Below are 17,712 nucleotides of genomic sequence, written 5' to 3'. Positions count from 1 at the left end.
AATTACAGGAAATGATAAATGATAATTACTGTATATCTGTATCTGTTGCCAATTCAAAATCTAAAGCATTCATTCCTTTTCAAACAAATTATTTTCTACTTTTCTATTATTTTAACAAATTCAATGGACTCTTTGGCTTCACGCCATAAAATACTCAAAGCAAAACCATTGCACCATTATAAGTTTATAATTCTGGTTCCAGAAAAAACAAAAAGGCACATAAAATAAAGGTATATCTTTACTAATGAGTTTAAAAGACATGATTAAAACTTTGTAATTACAATAGTAACGACAAGAATTTCAAAAATGAGGTACAAATCAAGGTATTTAAAAATAATAAATATAAAATTCAATATAAATAACAAAATTAAGAGTGCTATGAGCTTGGTTGACGGGTGGGTGGCTCAATGCTAGACTGCAGTCGTTGTTTGATCTTCTGGTGTTTATACTTTCGATGCTTTTCCTGCGTACTCGTGAAATGTTCAAGAAGTTCCTCAAAATCTATTCCCTGTGATTCCTTTTTAACTTCTGATTTCCCATGTGTGTGTCTGTGAAGTAAGAAACACAGGCTGTAAGCTTTCCATAGTCTCTAGATGAAAAAATAGTTATTATAAACAGTAAATGATGCTAGTCTCTGGGCAAAGAAAATACATAAACAATTCTTCAGTGAAAAATGTGTTACAGTATTAGATCCGCATGTCTCCCTATAAATGGTACCTATAATCTGCCTGGAGTGGCATACTGTAGACATTACTGAAGGTTCTTAGATGTGCCCTTCAATGGGAAAGCATAATTTACTTAGGGTACTTTACAGTTTTAAGATGATTTTATATTAAGAAATATATATTCATTAACTAAACAAAATTTTAGCTATGATTTAATTTGCACACAAACATCTGTTGTCTGCTAAAATAAAATATGTACTGGTATCTTCTTTTAGCAATGTCACTAAAACACTAAAACAAAGCAAATAGCATCACATACTTGATGATGGAATTTCATCTGAAGACTTGATGGAAATTGAACCAAAATCTAATCCACACTTACCAACATGGTGAGACTCTTAAAGACCAGGTTATCAGCCTATGCAAATAACACTACTTGAGATGCAGGGTAGCCTAAGTCTTGTGTTTGAGAATTTACATTACTAAACTTTTGTTCTGAAGAAAGTCAATTCTTTTTTTTTAAAAAGTAATTTCATGCAAATTTCAACATGGTAATTTTTTTTATCTGCTGCTCATTCAAGGCATTCTCATTCAACACACAGAGTCATTTATAGTATTCAAAACCATTAAATTATAAATCTTATTTGTATTTACATTGAATTGTAGACCTCATTTGAATATTTTCATGCATTATTGAACTGCAACCATAACTAAAGTCTGTCTTCTGCACGCACTGACATGTGTACACACAGCAATAAGAAACCAAGTCATACATACAGATTTCCATTTAATGTTTATCCCTATCTCAACTTCTTACAAAAACATATTTGACAGATAGTTGCTATCTCAACTTACAAAAACATATTTGACAGACAGTTGCTATCTCGAGAGAGAGAGAGAGAGAGAGAGAGAGAGAGAGAGAGAGAGAGAGAGAGAGAGAGAGAGAGAGAGAGAGAGAGAGAGAGAGAGAAAATCTATACAGTATAGCTTTTCTGGGTTGTGTGTTTTTACTAGATTCCATTTTCATACATGTTTGAATTTACATTTTCTTTAAAGTGATGTATTAAATCTTGCTGCATTTTCTACAAAATTTAAATAATGAAGATCACAGTTTCTATTAATATGGTAAAAGAAAACAAAATCACTTTTCTGCATTGACAGAATGTTGTTACTCTTGCATCTCACCTTGGCATTTAAGGGGATCGGCCGCCTAAAAAAACCCAATAATCTTTAAAAATTGATTTGCTGAAAAAAATTCTATGGCTTCGTATAGGGTTCAAGAATGTGTCCACGAAATATTATGCTAAAATTTGCCGTATTTCTCTAGTTATGGCCTATAATAACAATAACTATATACCCATAAAACACCAGTAGCGCAAATGATTTAGTCTTAAGTTTTTGCATATATATTATGAAAACTTCCTTTGAAATGAAATGTATAATGTCAATAATATCCTACTCGGCACCTTTTTAGTTATTCCTAGCCATGACAACGCACATGTCATACCATGACGCCGACTGTGGCCGAGAGTTGCCTATAAACTTCCAAGCTAGAAGGACACGTTTTTCATGTTAGCCTTGACTGAACTCTGTATTTTCTGCGGTGTTTTTTTTTTCACCGTGCCTAAAAGGTCCAAGAGTTCACTTCATGCTTCTAGAATGCGGAAAAGCCAAGTGGAAAAGTCCAGGCGAGAAGTAGAAGAAAGAGTTCAAGAAATTAGTTAGAGGGAATGGAGCGACGAGAGAGAGAGAGCTGTCGCCCATCAAACGGCGCAGGCAGCGATCTCTGCTGACCAGAGACCAACCACATCCACCCTAAATGCCTTTTTATTTGTTCGTCACTACCAAAGGGCAAAGATATTTTAGAAAAAGAAAGCAGTAGCTCGGAGGCTGATATTATAGACGATCCTGAAAATAAATTCATAATAAGTGAAGCAAGACTTGATGAATTACTTGAATCATAATCCCTAATTGTGAATGTAAAGTAGTTCCCAGGATCCATTTGGCAAGGGATGGATTCTGAGACACTAATAAAAAGTGTAGGCAACTATGATACCCTAGAGTAATACCTTCAAGATCAGACAGGGGGGACCAGGAACCTAAAATTTATAAGAATGTGTCTTAGGCACATAAATAATCAATTAATATTCTTATTTATAATCATTTTGCATTAATTAATACCCAAAAATAAAAATTAAAACCATAGAATTAATTGTAACACAGTCTTTGAAGTCCCTTTTACTTTTTTTTTATGTAACTAAAACTTTGAAGGCCCGTTTCTCAAAACATAAGTTTTTGCCTTTAAAATGCATCTCCTCCCTTAGTATTGGACCAATCTAAACGAAATTTTAAATATAACATGGGGAAACATGGTAGATTAAAACAAAGCCGGGGATTTTTAATATTTTGAGTTTCTGATTTTTTTGCAATTTTTTTTCTGTAATTTTTCCGGGAAAATTTCATTAAAAAAAAATTCATATCTCGAAAAATAATTGAAAAATCAAAAATCCCCGGCTTTGTATCGAAGGTCCATATGTGTTTTATACGTGGTTCAAATCTCATCCCTTAAAAACAAAAAGCAGAGGAGGAGATGCATTTTGAAAATGGCCATTTTGGCCGAAAAATGCTCTGGCGTCACAAAACCTAAGGTCACTGAACAGAAATTTTTCCCCAGAAGTTCCACACAAATCCTTTAACAAACCCCTAATATCAACAACCTGTTTAAAAAAGCCGGAAACCGCCGATAAGGAATGTCAGGTATACATCATGCATGTACACTCGGCAAGAAAAGTTAAGATAGAGTTTTTTTTAAATCTTCGGACATACATTGCTCAATAACGCGACATCTGGCAACTTTAGAAAGGGGAGGAGCTTCAGTCTTAGTGCGTTGGTTTTTTGCTTGACCTCCTATAACTTTCAATCATATTCTACGATTCTGACATCATTGATACTTAAATGCAGTAGTAAGCTTTACAGTATTCGTTCAAGTTGTAATTTGCAGCAACAGTTCTGAGCAAAATAAACATTTTTCTACATAACCTACCAATTAACCTTACACAAATGAATTTATGACACCACAACGAATGGAATGTTTGCGTAATCGGAAACGCGATCTTCCATAGTGAAATCAAGAGTTAAATTTGAGCAATGTCCAAAGTAAAACGTGGGGAACAATAAAGGAACGAATGCAATGTTACGATGTGTAAGCCTAGGCCTATATGTAGAGCTACTCATTTCATTATTTTTTTTTTCTTTTAGAGATTGAGCGATACTATATTTGTATAGTATGTTTTAGCAATGGAGAGAGAGAGAGAGAGAGAAACTATGGCAATGTCAAGAAACATCCAGTTACTTGCGTTTTCCCGCCGAAGTGCTCCACACATCATAGAGAATGCTCTTGCGGATTTAAATAGATTTGGTCAACTTACCGTAGCTGTCGCAACATTTACTGCCATTAATTCCAGCTGACTTTTAACATCGTGAAATACAAATATGAATGTGTAAAGATTGAAGAAATTATCATTGCCTTGTATGATGATGCAATAATAAGCCTATCCATAACGGAAAACGAGTAAATATTGCCGTTCTGATAAACAGTACTACACCGAGATATCAACACACTATCTTTTAGATCTCTATGAATGAAGTCAGCTGAGAAATCCTGATTACTTCGGACATGCATGGTGTTTTTAAGTATCTGAACGTTTTTGTTTTGCAGATTTAACATATATGATATAATTTGCATTGTATTTTCATATTCTAGAGTAAATTTACCGAGAATATGTGTTTTCTGTAAGAAAAAAATTAAAATTCGATGAATGAAATCTAAAGAAAACTGTATCTTCACTTTTCTTGCTGAGTGTACACAATAATTGGATGGTCAGATTTTTCCTATTGTCACACATGCTAAAGGTTATACAATAAGCAGGAGGTCTAATAATAAAAATGTACCAGTATCTTGCAAAAGTTATCTCTGCTGGGGGAAGGAAGTAAGTTGAAATGTTCCGATCTCTGCTCATCTACAGCCACAAGCCTAGCCACCTTTTTGTGTCTTTAACCTTTTTGTCTCTCTAAAAACTCTGGGAACTTTTACATATAACTCTTGCTATAATAACATTTTTAATTAAAGCATTTTTTATATGAACTCACTAACCATAAACAGCATTATTCCATGTGAAAGATTCACAGACAAAAACCTGACAGACCTTGAAAAGAGAGACTCCACTGCATATACCCAGATGGCATGCCTCTGCCTTACAAGGCCTCCTTTTCATTCCTCATGCCTTCAGTAGTTGTGCTTCCCAGGTCTGTTACGTACTTTTTAAGCTGTTATTGTGATGTGCCATTCATTTGTTTTCAACCATCCAATTCTTCATTTATTTTTTTTTTATGCTTGACATGCTGTGCTTAGTTTTATGTGAATACAGTATACCATCTAGTTAGGTGTATTCTATCTTTTGGGTGATGGCATATATAAGACATGTATTACTGTGAAATTTCGCTTTTTTCCAGTGTTTCATTTACTTTGATCCCAGGGTTCCTGTTCTCTGATCTGAAATTTTCCATTTATTTTCTGGAAAAACAGGATTCTTTCAATTTTGATACGTAATTCTTGCTTGGTTAATCCCTGCATGCATTTGCAGTTTTTTTTTTTGTTTTTTAGTAATTTTTGCCTTTTGTGAGCCTGAAAACTTTTGCATTCTTGTTTTTATTGAAGTTTTATGTCTACCAGTCCACAGTAATGGTTACCTTTAATACTGTGCTGTGGTCTCAGCTTTTCATTGGTGTATATTACTTTCTGCTGTTAATTATATTACTATATAGCATGTTAATGTGATTATTATTTTTTTCCTTTATTGTACTACCTTTTTAAATTATATATATTAAATCATGCCACACAGTACTTGTATGGAACCGGCCACGTTCACCTCAGAAATCTTCATTGTAAGTGGACTAGTCCATGGATCAATGGTTCCTTTACATCCAGAGGCAGGTGTATAAACATAATGCTGCCTCCTCGTGTCAAGAACACTTTTGTAAGCACGTATACTGTTTCCAGTCTCAACTCCTCCTGTCTTCTTAACTGACATAAAGCCTCACCACCAAAGTTTCCTTCTCCAAACACTCTCTCCATCACTCCTGGGAGGGAAAGTTCTGTCACTTCATTACCTGCTCCTTCGATTTCAGGATTTGTTCTTCCAACTTATCTCCTACGATTGCACCCACACCTCCTTTGTTGGAGTTCCTTCATTCAGTGGACACCTCTTTTCTGGCCTGCCTCAAGATAATGGCTGCCTATGTGTTCCATGACCAGTTATTGGCCATAGTTGATTCATCTTTGGATGAGTTAATGCTGGGTCCATTGCACCCCACCTCTTCATCTATGCACCCTGCTATCTCTGACTGTCTGTGACTATTGTAGCTTCCATGACATCTAAGACACCCAATTCCTGCCCTCTTTGGCCTCAAGTACTCCCATGTACCTGATGGCTCCTGTGCATCTGACTGCTACCATGTTATTAACTGCTCCCATGTATGCAAATACACCCAAGTACCTGACTACTCCCATGCATTCTACTGCTTCCTCACACTTGGCTCCTCTTGTGAACATGACTGCTCCCATGTACAAAACAGCTCATGTGTACTTGACTGCCCCAGTGTATTCATCAGCTCTGGTGTAATTGCTCATGGCCTAGCCTATGCCTTCATTTTTGACAACAAAAGATTCTGCTGTGCCTCCGTCTTCACAGGCTACCACAGGCTCTTGTTTAAATGATATTCAGCATCCAAACAGTATGGCCCCTACTGTTCCTAGTTTACTGGCCTTAACAGTGATGGCCCCTCCTACTTGATGTATACTGAAGCACTGTTGAAAGGTATCTCCCTCTCCAGATTCACTAAGTTGGAAGAATAGTACAAAACCTCCTTGTAATACCTAAGACAGGCCCCCAGCATGCCCACACAAGTGAGTGGTCTTGATCTCCAAAGGATGGTCACAACTTGCACTGTCATTCTACAATTTATGTCAGTACATTGAGTTCTCCTGAGCATTCTCTTTCTAGAAAATTACCTCACTACTAAGCACCTGATTGTTGAAATCATAGTTACATCTCTGCTTTAACTCGTCCTTTGGGGCCTTCTCATCCCATAACAAGTTCCTTCCTGGCCACTCATGAATGTGAGTTACTCTGGTGTCTTATTGTTTCCTCTTCCTCTGCATTTTCAAATAAAATTCCTCGTTCTTTTTATTTATCAATTCTCCCCCCCTCGTCCTCTATCACCTGTTCACTCTTTGACAAGTTCAGCTTCTTCACAGACCCAACTCCTAGATCTTCTAAACTTGGTACACACTCTTGGTCCCTTAGTACTTCCCAAACTCCTAAGAGAGCCTGGTATATACTGTTTTCCTTACTAATGATTCCCATGGTGAAACTTTAGAGCAGTGGTCACCAACCTTTTGATAGGCGCAGGCCACATAAACAATCGAAAATGCAATTGCGGGAGCCATAATTATAAAATATTATATATATATAAAATATACATATATATTACACACACACACACACACATATATATATATATATATATATATATATATATATATATATATATATATATATATATATATATACATACATACATACATACATACATACATACATACATACATACATACATACATACATACATACATACATACATACATATATATATATATATATATATATATATATATATATATATATATATATATATATATGTGTGTGTGTGTGTGTGTGTGTCTGTGTGTATGTATATATATATAAATGGAAGAGAGAGAGAGAATAATCTTTACAAACCTAGTGTGAAGGGTGGGCATATATAAACATATAAATTTAAATGTTTAATATTCTAGTATTTCAACATGTTTAATATTTTAATATTTTGACCTTTGGAAATTTTAATGAGAAGGCTGGTTCTGCACTGCTTTGGCTAACTTGGTTATCTCTGGGGTATCGTTCATAATTGCCATTCTCATGCAGTCATTCAGGTGACTATCAGTGAGTCGTGACCTATGGATTTTAAGATTTTTACCATCGAAAATCCTGATTCATACATGTATGTCGAACCAAAACACGAATGTAGTCTTTGATATACTTCTTTCAGTAGTGGAAATTGCTTTGCACATACTAACGTCCAGAATTCTTGATGTTCTGTGTTGCCCTTCTGCTGCACGTCAGTTTACAAAGTAATTATCTCCATATCCAGGTCACTGACATTTAGTTTGGTAAAACATCCAAGATGGGATGCTGTGTCAGTAACATCACTGTTACAAAAAGGGTTAGATATGAATGTGATAGCTGGTAAAACATTACTCAAGTCTGCAAACCTCCTCTTGAACTCATCCAAAACCATGTTGAGCTGATTTGCGTATGTAGAAGCAACAGGAAGCTCAGAACTTTTGATGTTAAGCCTTTTTTCTAGTATAGGGAAGTGATGTAAGAGTCCTTGAGAGATCTGAGATATCCATAACTTCAGTTTATTCATGAAAGTTTTGCTGAACTTATCATTTGAGACAAAGATTTCATTTGCCCTTGCAATGCTAGATTTAGCTCATTCAGTTTAGATGTGATGTCTGTTATAAATGCAAGGTCCGCTGGCATTTTGGATCATCGAGTTCTTCATATGAATCCCCTCTTTTAAGAACATTTCCCCTACTTAGCCAATGCATTTCCGTGAACAACACGAGGTCACCATACTGAGCATCCACTTCATCTAGAAGAGATTTAAATAACCTGTATTGAAGAGCTCATAGTTAACAACTTTCAAATAGAGAACTTGCTGGTGTATAATGCAGTGGTAGCTAATGAACTGAGGGAATGAAGCATCATTTTTGCAGTATCACAAAGCCTACATTAGCACCTATCATTGATGGAGCCCCATCTGTTGTTACTGACACAATTTTTGAAGAGATAGATTCACCTCTTCAATGAAATTCTTGAAAACATGAAAACATCCACTCCCATGCACTTTTTTTTCAGGAGTAAGAGCACTAATCAATCTTTCTTCATAATGTCATCAGAAAAAACCATGAGCAAAAATACACTAAAAAAAATTGGGCTGTGTCCACAACGATTGTAGATTCATCAAACTGCAGCTGAAATACGTACATTCCTCAGTGTCTACTTTCATCCTATGTGTGACCATGTTCCCAGACAATGGCATGGATCTGATTGCATTTATGATTTCAGTCTTATTCTTGAAACTTCCAAACAAAGGTTCAGATGCTGCAAGCCAACACTCCTCCACCATTTCACCATCCTTGAAAACACGTCCTGGACAAGGATATCTCAAACCATCGCATGGACACTTCCATGATCAGTAATCATCAGTTGCACATTCTACAAATTTCTGAATCTACATGGCTACACCCCCCCCCCTGTAGCAGTCCAATCTCTCCTCCTCTCTCTCTCTCTCTCTCTCTCTCTCTCTCTCTCTCTCTCTCAAATCATGATTACAAATTTTAGATTTTTCGTGCTCATAAGGAATAAAGAAAGAGATACCAAAATATTTTACAATTTTCATTTGAACCTTTGCAGGCGCCACAGTATGGCTCTGGGGACGCCATGGTGCCCACTAGCTACAGGTTGGGGACCACTGCTATAGAGGATCTGTAGAGAATAGAATATAGAATTTTGGCCAAAGGCCAAGAGCTGGAACCTGTGAGGTCATTCAGCACCGAATGGGAAACTGAGTAGGAAGGTTTGAAAGGTGTAACAGGAGGAAAACCTTGCAGCTGCACTCTGAACCAACTGTTAGGAGAGGGTGAAAAGTTTGAGGGAAGAAACAGTATATGAACGTAGGTACAGTAAAATGAATGAAAGGGTTGCAACTAGGGGCCAAAGGGATGCTGCAAAGAACCTCAAGTAATGCCTACAGTGCACTGCATGAGGTGCACTGATTGCACTACCCACCCCTCTTACAGGGGTAGAGGATCTGTAGGCCCTCCAGAATGATATCTTTAACTTGGTCTGTATAATTTTCAGTAATGACTGAGCCTCCTGACATCTACATGATGCCACAGTTGGGATAACAATGAGGTGTCTGGTTCAAAGACTTCCTTGCCTCCTCTCCTCTGGCAATATCCTCCAACAGGGGTTATAAAGGGCTCAGCAGGGGTTACCCTTTGCATGCTCCTCATACTGTCCTCAGGTTATACTGCCTTCATTTCACCATGAAGGGCATTACTAAATGGTATACAGTATTTGAAAATGCCAAAATAATAGTAATAAAGTTAAAAAGGTAATCTGGATGAAGATACTTTAATTTTACAATACTATGAATGGAAATATATTATAATGTGCAAGTACTGGTAGTCTACACTGTCTGAGTAAACATCAGTCTGCCAAATAGCTTAATTTTGCATATATGAGCTGGGGGCTACTCTCAACCCTTTACATTCTGATGATGTAAAAAGACAAATTCCACCAAAAATCTTTGATGAACTTCAAGGTATTATTTTGACTTTTTTTATTTACATTTTTTAATAAATTACAATAAAGCACACATATTCAGCTTCAAAATGACAACAAAACTAATAACTTGCAAGGGTCAGAACAATAAATTCATTCCAGAGTTTTAATGCCAAAGCTGTAACATGATTTAGTCAAAGCAACTATCTTCAGTTGAGAGCTTTAATCCAAAAATTTTATAACTTGCACTGGTTAAAATAGTAAATGAAATAGATAAGGTTTAAGATAGAGAAACAAAAGTAAAACAAAAAGAATAAAAATGCAAAAGGATAGTATAAAGCCATATACAGTGGTAATCCAATTCAAGGGTGGTAGAATAAATAAAAAAATATTTGTTAAGGAATTGAAAAGTTCATGAATACTATACAGTACAGCACATACTATACTATATCACTGAACATTCACACATGTTCTATTATAGTTCCATATGCAAAGATATTAGTGAAGGCAAAACTTACTTCAATAAATGTGCTGGTGGGACGCAATTGAGGCGACACCGAAGAAGGGTAAAGGCATCACTCTGAGGAAGTAGCATTAAAAGACCATACAAAGTCTCCACAAGAGCAGAATATCTAACAGGGTCCAGGAGGTGTAATCTCAAATCTGAAATGTTAAAGAAAAAACTTAGCATGGTCTAAGATGACTTATCTACTGTACAGTGCTTGGGCAGCGACTTACATCAAATCTATTTTTTGTATTGTATGGGATAAAAATTAATTTTACCATAATGCACATCAAGAAAAAGCAGAATTTCAAAGCACTTCATTGTACTACTTAAAACATACACTGACCACCATACTGTATTCCAAAATATGAATAAGCAGTAGTGTAGTAAACCATTTTAAAGTGTCCTGAGCTACTCAATTTGTCTACTCTGTATATGCCCGGCTTCATCTTTATAACACTTGTCACGTACATTACTATTCATTCTCATCGCTATGGTTTTTTATCACAAGTAATTTACAAACATTTTGAAGGTACCAGTTAAAAGGTTGCTGAACTGACTAGCAAGCTGAGAATCCCCTAAAGTACAGTATGATAAAAGATCAAAATCATGAGGTATACTTAACTTTAACGAGCAAAGAAAAAATAAAATCAATAAAAATAACATGACAAAACACTGATGAAATAAAGCTGATGGTTTTAGGCAGCACTGCAGCCTCTTCTGTTTCAGTATCAACTTTAACCCTTCATAATTCAACATTTCCACTAAAATCCTCTATAAAGCAAAATAAAAACAGGGTTATAAAATGTTTATCTATTTTCATTTTTATCAATATTCTTACTCAGAGTACAGGACAAGAAAAATCCAATGCATTGTACTGGTAATGTTAATGACCATCTTATACCAGGCCTCTCGGCTACAGTACTTTCTAACCAAATACTTTATTGTCATTTCTACAGAACTGTACTCACACGTGAATATTGGAGATTCTATTAGCTGAACGAGCTTGTCCAGTTCCACCAAGAAGTCTGTTGTCACTTCAATGTTCCCACTGTCAATTTATTAAGGAAAAAACCTTCACCGAACAGCATATTAAAAGGACAAAAATAAAACTACTAATTATCCATGAGTCCTAGATAACTTTTCATGAATTTAAAGAAGAGTCATTTGCCCTATATGCAAAATATACTAAAATTGGTTTATGTTTAAAGAATGTAACCAATTTTATCAACTTTTAAAAGAGAATGAGATCTCAGAATGCAAAATATCTGAGTACAGTAGTAAGTTTGGCTCAAGGAAATGGTCAATGAAGTTAATATGCCAGTAATTAAATAAAATGCCCATGACAGATTTCAGGACACTGGGTCCACTACATCAATTTTTGTGTTCTAATAAAATTAACTTGGCTTACACCATTCCTTTCCAGTTTTTGGGAGCAATTTTTTTTTAAGTGGTCATTCCCCAGATTCTTTTATTAAATAAAATACTTTATTTACCTCACTACCTCTATAAACTATTGTATTTCTTCACTGTAATAAAAATATTGTAATTATGTTAATTATTTGTGAATACTTTAAGAATTATGTCATTATTTCTATTTCAGTAAATTTCTGCAAAAGTTTTAAAAAGAATAACACTAAAACTAGATTTATGTCTTAACTGAAATAGTACTATGACTTTCATGAGTGGTGATTCTAAAGGTAGCCTACCCTACAAAATATACTTTTTGGAAAAATGGCCAGAAACTTTGAAAATAAAACTTCATGATTTATTTCTATAATTTCAATAACACAGATGAACACCATATGTCTTGTTTCATTTGACCAGAATGCTGATATACAGCACCCGTATTACCCAGTATAAAAGGATACAATGCATGTACTAAGACAGCAGCATGAGAATAATTTTGTGTTAGGAGGCATAGTGTTAATGTAGCCACAGCATTATGACTCCAAGAACGGTACAGGTTCACAAACAACTCACAACTCTCCTGTAAAGAAAAGGCGGATTTATTTCATATGCTGAATGGTTCTTCATGATTAAAACAAAAAACTAAGTAAACATAGCAATCTTCAAGTCATTAAATGAGTGCGCTTTCAGAAAGAAGGTAACTTGACCTATATTTATAGCTAAAATTTCCAATTTCTCTCATTACATACAGTACCTTAGGCCTATAACAAATAATATCAAGTTCTCTGAGCATTCTGGAATGATTCATGAAGCTTGTTTCTGTGAGATGTCTCCTGATTTACTGAAACAAAGTCTGACTTTCATTCTGTTTTTGTCCTTGGAATACTGTAATAAAGTCTATACAGCTCTACCAAGCCTCCTATGGCTCCCTAATTTTGCAGGTAATTCCTTCATGTGACAGTCTAATGGCATACCTCTATTAAAATAAAAGCTAGCATTAAATATTTCTTGTTAACAACAGTTTCACAATGTTGTACTTTAATTGCAACTTTTCTCTAGTTGCTTTTGTGAGGACAAAGTTAAGCCAGCCTCAAACTTCCTTCCTTAAGCTGGACAATTCCATGCATATGCTATTGGGAATTATTACTTTAAAGTATTTTCTTTTTTTCCCTGTATGGTTATTTACTCTTTGCATAGGCAATTTCACAACACTGTGTTAAAAGATAAACTACACTGTCCCCACATACACAAGAAATGTATCCCTAGGCCCCTCATTTAAGAGCAAAATTTTAAGATAGTAAATCTCTTGAATACAGAACTGTACACATGTGAATCTAGTAATCAATGGCTAATAGTACATAAGCCTTCCTCATATCTAAATGATTATTAGGGCACAGACTGGGAAACCAGGTTTTTAATAAAAAATGATGATTTTCAATATACTAAATACTTTTCCGAATAAAATACGTACAATATATTTCAACTTATGTTTGAAAAGATCTTTGAAAATGCTTACCAAGCTGTCAATGAAGTATCATTCAGGTATCACACTATGTCAATCACAAATGTTCAGAATACTGAGGAATGAATGAAAGAATGAAACTGTGGCCACAATGCCCAGCACTTGGCCAGGGAGGCCAGTTAGTGCCATCATGGCAATGAAGAGATATATATCTGGCTCTACCATGTATTCTGACTTCCTTTAATGACACTTAGGCTTATTTGCCTAACTGCTTATATAAAATATACTGAACTAGACTAACAAATTTCACATCTATTTTTGTAATGCATAGAATAAAATTGCACTTTATACACACACACACACACATATATATATATATATATATATATATATATATATATATATATATATATATATATATATACAGTAAACCTCCTGTATTCGCATTATCATGATTCGCGGACTCACGTATTTGCAGATTTCTCTGTGGAACTTATCTACCCATTATTTGCGGAAAATTCGCCCATTTGCTGTATTTTTCAAGGAGAAGTATTCGCTAATTACTGTATTTTCATATAATTTTCATGACTAAATGCACTTTCTGTGATAAAACTATTAAAATACTCAGGTATAAGCATTTTTAAAAGGTTTTTCTTGTGTTTAAACTGTGAGAGGGTGCAAAAGACAGAGCAGGTAGACATTGACTGCTAGTTTATTAAGGGAGCAGGCCACTTACAAAGCGACGTGCGGACATCAGCACAAAGACATACAAGGACATACAGGTGACCCGAGGTCAATTGTTCTCAATGTGAAATAGGACAGGTAAATACATATAACGTGACAAAATTAACAGATTAGACACAATAATGCTCTGACACATGTACAGTACAAACGGGCACGAAGAGTAAGTAATAAATGCACATTTACATAAATAAAACATGGCTAGGTCTCCCGACCTAAGGTCACAGTAGAAGGCACCATAGAAAACGGGAGGTTCACTAGAGAAAACCTGCTGAGCGGGGACTTTACAATACTCCCCCCCAAGACGTAAGTAATGTCTGATTAAAGCAAGTATCAGCTGGGGCACTGGAGAGTGCTGCAGCTCCTCGATGTCAGCTGGGGGTGCGGTGCGTGCGGGAGTGGTTGGCTGTGGCGCTGCCTGAGTCCGGGGCCTTACGGGGGCAGCCACACGAATGTCTTGTGGGTGGCATGGGCTGCAGGGGCGACATCTCCTGCGGAGCGCGCTGAGGGGTGTCGCCGATGTCTTCCTCCAACAGTGCGGGCTTGAGGCGATCTATTGACACCCAGTCAGTCGTTCTTCCTATGGATGGCCAGCCAGAATGTTTTTTTGTTTCTCTCCAGCACGAGGAAGGGGCCCCTGTAGGGCCTGGTTACGGGCGGGCGGACGGCATCGTTCCTGATGAAGACGTGGGTGGTGGAGGACAGACTAGGGGGCGTGAGAGGCGACGTCCTGTCAGTATACGTCCGCTGGCAGGGGTGAACTTTCCGATCGTGTCATGGAGCCTCTGTACTGTCAGGTTGTGGCGATACCCTATGATGAGTTCACCCGGGACTACGAGAGACTCCCTGTAGACTTTTTCTGCTGAGGATGGGTCGCCGTTGGCTATGAGGGCGGTCCTCAGCCCGAGGAGGACCCAGGGCAGCTGGTACTTCCAATTCTCGGCGTCGCAGCGGGCCATGAGGGACGCCTTCAGGGACCTGTGGAACCTTTCCACCAATCCGTTGGCCGCGGGGTTGTAGGTGGTGGTGCTGTGGTGAGTGGTCCCCAGCAGGTGTGCCAGGGTGTTCCACAGCTCGGACAGGAAGGCTGGGCCCCTGTCTGTTGTTATATGGTCCGGGACACCGAACCGGCTGATCCAGCTGGAGAGGAGGGCCTTGGCGCATGCACTGGTGGTGGCTTCTTCCATGGGCGTCGCTTTGGGCCACCTGGTGGAGCGGTCGACAACTGTCAGGAGATACCTGGCCCACCTGATGGGGGAAGGGGGGCACCTCCCACGTCGACATGGATGTGTCCGAAGTGCCTCCCTGGCTGGGGGGGAAGTCACCCACCCCCAACTCGGTGTGGCACCCTAGTTTGCTGGTCTGGCACTGGATGCACTGCGTCGCCCAGGTCATCATGTCCTTCCGGATGCCGTGCCAGATGAACTTCTCTGGCAGCAGCTTGGCCGTCGTCCTTTCAGAGGGGTGGGACAGCCCGTAGATGATGTCGAACACCAGACAGCGGCGGGAGGCGGGTACCAAGGGGCGGGGGTGGCTGGTGCTTACGTCGCACAGCAGTGATGGACCCCCAGGGGCGAGGGGCAAGTCCTTCCACTTGAGCAACGTTATGGCAGTGCGGTAGGCTGGAACCTCTGGGTTGGTGGCCTGCTCCAGGTCAAGGTCCTCGTAGTCGATCCTGAGCTGCACTGCATTGAGCTCGATCCTCGAGAGGGCGTCTGCTGCAGGGTTCTTCCTGCCAGGGAGGTACTTGATGGTGCAGGTGAACTCCGTGATGGCCGCAAGGTGCTGCTGCTGCCTGGAGGACCATGCATCCCCCTGCTTTGTGAAGGCATGGACCAGCGGCTGGTGGTCTGTCCAAACTGTGAAGGGCATGCACTCCAGGAGGAACTTGAAGTGGCGTACCACCCAGTACACTGCGCAGGGTTCTCTGTTGAAGGTGCTGTAGCGGGACTTGGTGGGGCTGAACTTCCTGCTGAAGAAGGCAATGGGCCGGGGGGCTCCGGTGACGACATGCTCCAGGACAGACCCACAGGCGACGTTGCTGGCATCCGTCGTCAGTTGGAGGGGGGCGTTGGGGTCCTGGTGGGCCAAGGTGGTTGCCTCGGCGAGGGCGGTCTTCATCAGGGAGAAGGCCTGCTGCTGGTCGGGGCCCCACACTAAGGTCTTCGGAAGGCCCTTCAGGATCTCTGTCAGGGGGGCCATGGTGTGTGCGACCCCGGGGATGAATCTCCTGTAATAGGTGACCATCCCGAGGAATTCCTGTACGGCCCTGATGGAGGTAGGGGTGGGGAACCTGGCAACGGCTGCGACCTTCGATGCAAGTGGACGGACGCCTCCCGGTGATATCTCATGGCCCAGGAAGTCAACTCTTTCGACGCCGAAGGTGCATTTGTTGAACCTGACGATGAGTCCGTTCTCCTGCAGGCGCTGCAGGACCTTTTGAATGTGCCGCAGGTGTTCTTTGTGGCATCTGGAAAAAATTAAAATGTCGTCTACGTAACAGACGCAGAAGTTCTGGTCCACCAGGATGCTGTCCATCAGTCTCTGGAAGGTCGCCCCTGTGTTCCTCAGGCCGAAGAAGGAGAAGGCGAAGACGTAGGATCCGAAGGGCGTGATGATGGTGGTTTTGGGGATGTCCTCTGGAGCTACTGGTACCTGGAAGTAGGATTTTAAAAGGTTCAATTTAGAAAATATCTTGGCCCCGTGGAAAGAGGCCGTGAGGTCTTGCATGCTTGGGAGAGGGTAGTGATCTGGTTCTATGACGAGGTTGAGCCGCCTACAGTCGCCGCAAGGTCTCCAGGAGCAATCCGGTTTCTGCACCATGTGGAGGAGGGAGGCCCACGGGCTGGAGGCCTTCCTGCATATGCCCATGCACTCCATCTTGGCAAAAGTGTCCTTGGCCTCCTGAAGGCGCCGAGGGGTAAGCCTCCGGAAATTTGTGTGCATCGAGGGGCCCTTTGTCTTGATGTGGTGGTAAACTCCGTGTTTGGCGGGGCCCCGGGCACCTGACGCAGTTAGGGCTTGAATACCTTGGGGAACTCCTTCAGAAGTGAGACGTACTGGTGCGGGGCGACAGAACAGACTGTGGGCACGCTGGGGCCCATCGCCAGGGGAAGGGACTGGCAGGATTCGGTGTCCAGCAGGCGCTTGCGGCTGACGTCGACTGCCAGACTGAAGTGGGCCAGGAAGTCCGCACCCAGGAGTGGGGTTCTTACGTCTGCAATGATGAAACTCCACTTGTACCTCCGGCCAAGGATGGAGACTGACAGGAGTTTGGCGCCATATGAGAGGATGGGGGACCCGTTGGCGACCGTCAGGGAGGCAGCCAGGTCCAACGGGTGTTTGTGGTCCTCTCTGGATGGCGGGAATACTGAAACACTGAGCGTATGGCCCCAGCGTTGATCAGCATCATCCTGCTGGAGATGGTGTCGTGGATGTAAAAACCTACTGGTGCTGGGCTCCTAGGTGCTTCTGCTG

The 17,712-nt window shown here is 39.7% G+C and overlaps 1 protein-coding gene across 2 annotated transcripts in view; it reads right to left on the bottom strand.

Moving 5' to 3' along the window:
• Positions 1-222: 222 nt before the first annotated feature.
• The window catches only part of LOC136831358 (protein VAC14 homolog), a 301,501-nt gene continuing 284,011 nt past the window's right edge, over positions 223-17,712 (bottom strand). For both annotated transcript variants that reach the window (XM_067091678.1, XM_067091679.1), the window contains exons 12-15: positions 12,494-12,612; positions 11,594-11,673; positions 10,636-10,780; positions 223-548 (exon numbers count right to left, since the gene is read on the bottom strand). In XM_067091678.1, coding sequence (XP_066947779.1) covers positions 377-548; positions 10,636-10,780; positions 11,594-11,673; positions 12,494-12,612 — 516 coding nt within the window. In that variant the 3' untranslated portion in view covers positions 223-376. The remainder of the gene's footprint in view (positions 549-10,635; positions 10,781-11,593; positions 11,674-12,493; positions 12,613-17,712) is intronic.

Source organism: Macrobrachium rosenbergii, chromosome 48 (genome assembly GCF_040412425.1).
Source record: "Macrobrachium rosenbergii isolate ZJJX-2024 chromosome 48, ASM4041242v1, whole genome shotgun sequence".
NCBI lineage: Eukaryota > Metazoa > Arthropoda > Malacostraca > Decapoda > Palaemonidae > Macrobrachium > Macrobrachium rosenbergii.
The sequence above is the reverse complement of the archived record's forward strand: the minus strand, read 5'-3'. Positions and strand labels throughout refer to the sequence as shown.